This window comes from Egretta garzetta, unplaced genomic scaffold (genome assembly GCF_000687185.1).
Source record: "Egretta garzetta isolate BGI_Z169 unplaced genomic scaffold, ASM68718v1 scaffold344, whole genome shotgun sequence".
Lineage (NCBI taxonomy): Eukaryota > Metazoa > Chordata > Aves > Pelecaniformes > Ardeidae > Egretta > Egretta garzetta.
The window spans coordinates 82984-85006 of record NW_009259315.1 but is presented as its reverse complement, the minus strand read 5'-3'; the positions used below and the strand labels follow the sequence as shown (position 1 = coordinate 85006).

At 65.8% G+C, this 2023-nt stretch overlaps 1 protein-coding gene across 1 annotated transcript in view; it reads left to right on the top strand.

The window, feature by feature from the left end:
- The window catches only part of AKNA (AT-hook transcription factor), a 9518-nt gene that overhangs the window by 6396 nt on the left and 1099 nt on the right, over positions 1 to 2023 (top strand). The window contains 4 exon segments of the mRNA XM_035892025.1: positions 463 to 566; positions 799 to 903; positions 996 to 1097; positions 1752 to 1877. Coding sequence (XP_035747918.1) covers positions 463 to 566; positions 799 to 903; positions 996 to 1097; positions 1752 to 1877 — 437 coding nt within the window.

Here is a 2023-nt window from a genome sequence, read left to right as displayed (position 1 = left end):
GCAACCTGCTGGGCTCCCGTCTGGAGCGTGAGTGAGTGTCTGCATACCCCCTGCCAAACTGAGCTGAACCCCCACCCCGAGTGACACAGGGACCCCCCCAAGCAAAGTCCCCAAGGCGCTAGCATCTTCCACTGGGCAGCAGCAGGTTTGCCCTTCTCTGAGAGCCAGCACCTAACTGGGGCTGAGTCCTCCAAACTCATGACACACATGGGCTGGCTAAGACTGGACCCCAGCCCAGACAAACCCCAGGCTTGGTTTTGGGGAGCATCACAGCATGAGCTACTGGGTCCCAGCTGGTGGGGATGGGGGCAGGCAGGGGGTCCGGGGCGCTTTCTGCTGTGACCAGGGAGGGGTTGGACTTGGGGGGGGGACAGCCTGGCTGTGCCAGGGCAGTGGGTCGGGGGATGCCTGAGGGGACACTGGGGGGTCTGGGTGGTGACAGCGGCTCTGTCCCCTCCACAGGGAGCCGAGCCCCCCGGTGCGGGGCAGGGCAGCCCCGGGGCTCACACCCATGAAGAGGGGGAGGTCAGCATCTCTGCCCCGGGACAGGCCAGAGCTGGACCTCAGTAAGTGGGACCCCATTGACATGGGGATGGAGGGGACAGTGGGGGCGTGCTCCTCCCTGCACGCTGTTTCCCCTTGCCCAGATAGAGCGGGGTGCTGGTGGGGGCTGTGGGACCATGGGGACAGAGCAGGTCCTGGTGGCCCCGTGGGACCCAGCACCGCTCAATCCAGATCCTGCAGATCTGGGGCTCAGACCCACTGGATCCCACCCCACTTCTCTCTCCTGTGCTGCAGCCTCCGAGTCAGACCCCTCGCCTGCCAGGCCCCAGGGCACCCTGTCCCCACAGAAGAGCCCTGGGAGCCCCCCAGGTGCGATGACATTTCGGGGACAGTACACAGGTGGGTGCCAGTGGCGGTCGGTGCTGGGGCCGAAGGGCAGCCCCCCCACACACGTTGGGGTCCCCGGCTGCGCTCACGCTGGGTTTTGGCAGGGACACGGTACCAGGCAGGGAGGCTGCGCAATGCCCCGGCACCCCAAGAGGAGTCGGGCACCCTGGGGTGCCCCCGGTGCCACGGGAGCAGGACGCCGTCAGGTGAGTGGTCCTGGGGGCAGCCCCCAGCCCCTTCTGGCCTTCCCTAACCCCCTCTAACGAAGCTGCTAAGGACTTCAGCTCATTAACCACAGGCTCGGGGAGGGGGCACGGTACAAGCCCACTCCCCACTGCCTGGGGCTCTCCCCACGGCCCCTTGGCTGGAGCCCCCTGCCCTGGGGCAACCGTCCCGCTCCTTGCTGCTGGCTGCAGCCAGTGGTGTCACTGGGAGCGGTGGGAACCTGTCCCCAGCCCTGTCCCTTAGCTAAAGATTAACCCAGCCTGCTCCTGGGAAAAGGCACAGAGCTGAGCCCTGCTGCGTCCCGAGGCTGCCTGGAACCGAGCTGAATACATGCAGATTGCTTTGAAGAGCCCCTTTTTGCAGACACCCTCCCTTTTTGCAGACACCCTCCCTTTTTGCAGACACCCTCCCTTTTTGCAGACACCCTCCCTTTTTGCAGACACCCTCCCTTTTTGCAGACACCCCTCCCTTTTGCAGCCCCCCCTCTGCAGTCCTCCCCTTTGCAGCTGCCCTTGCAGGGAAGGGCCTCTGCCTCCTGCCCCAGCCGCTCCCCCAAATCTCTCTGCCCTTCCCAAACCACCCTTGCTTGGTCGGCACGGGGACGTTCCCAGCTGCACTCGCTCCTCTCTCCGTAGCCGGCTCCTGGGTGGGCGATGCCACGAGGCAGCCCCAGCACAGCACCCCGAGGAGGACACGCTGCCCCACTTGCCAGGCACCCATGGGTGCCCCTGCGCCCAGTGGCAGGGATGGAGCCACACACGGTGGGTGATGGGGTTGGCACTCACAGCTTGTCCCCACATGGGGGCTGGGGTGGGGGGGACAGGGAACAACTCTCAGACCCCTGGCACAGCGCTGGCATGCTGCTGGGGGACAGAGGTGACAGCCAGCGGTGCCACCACCCACTCCA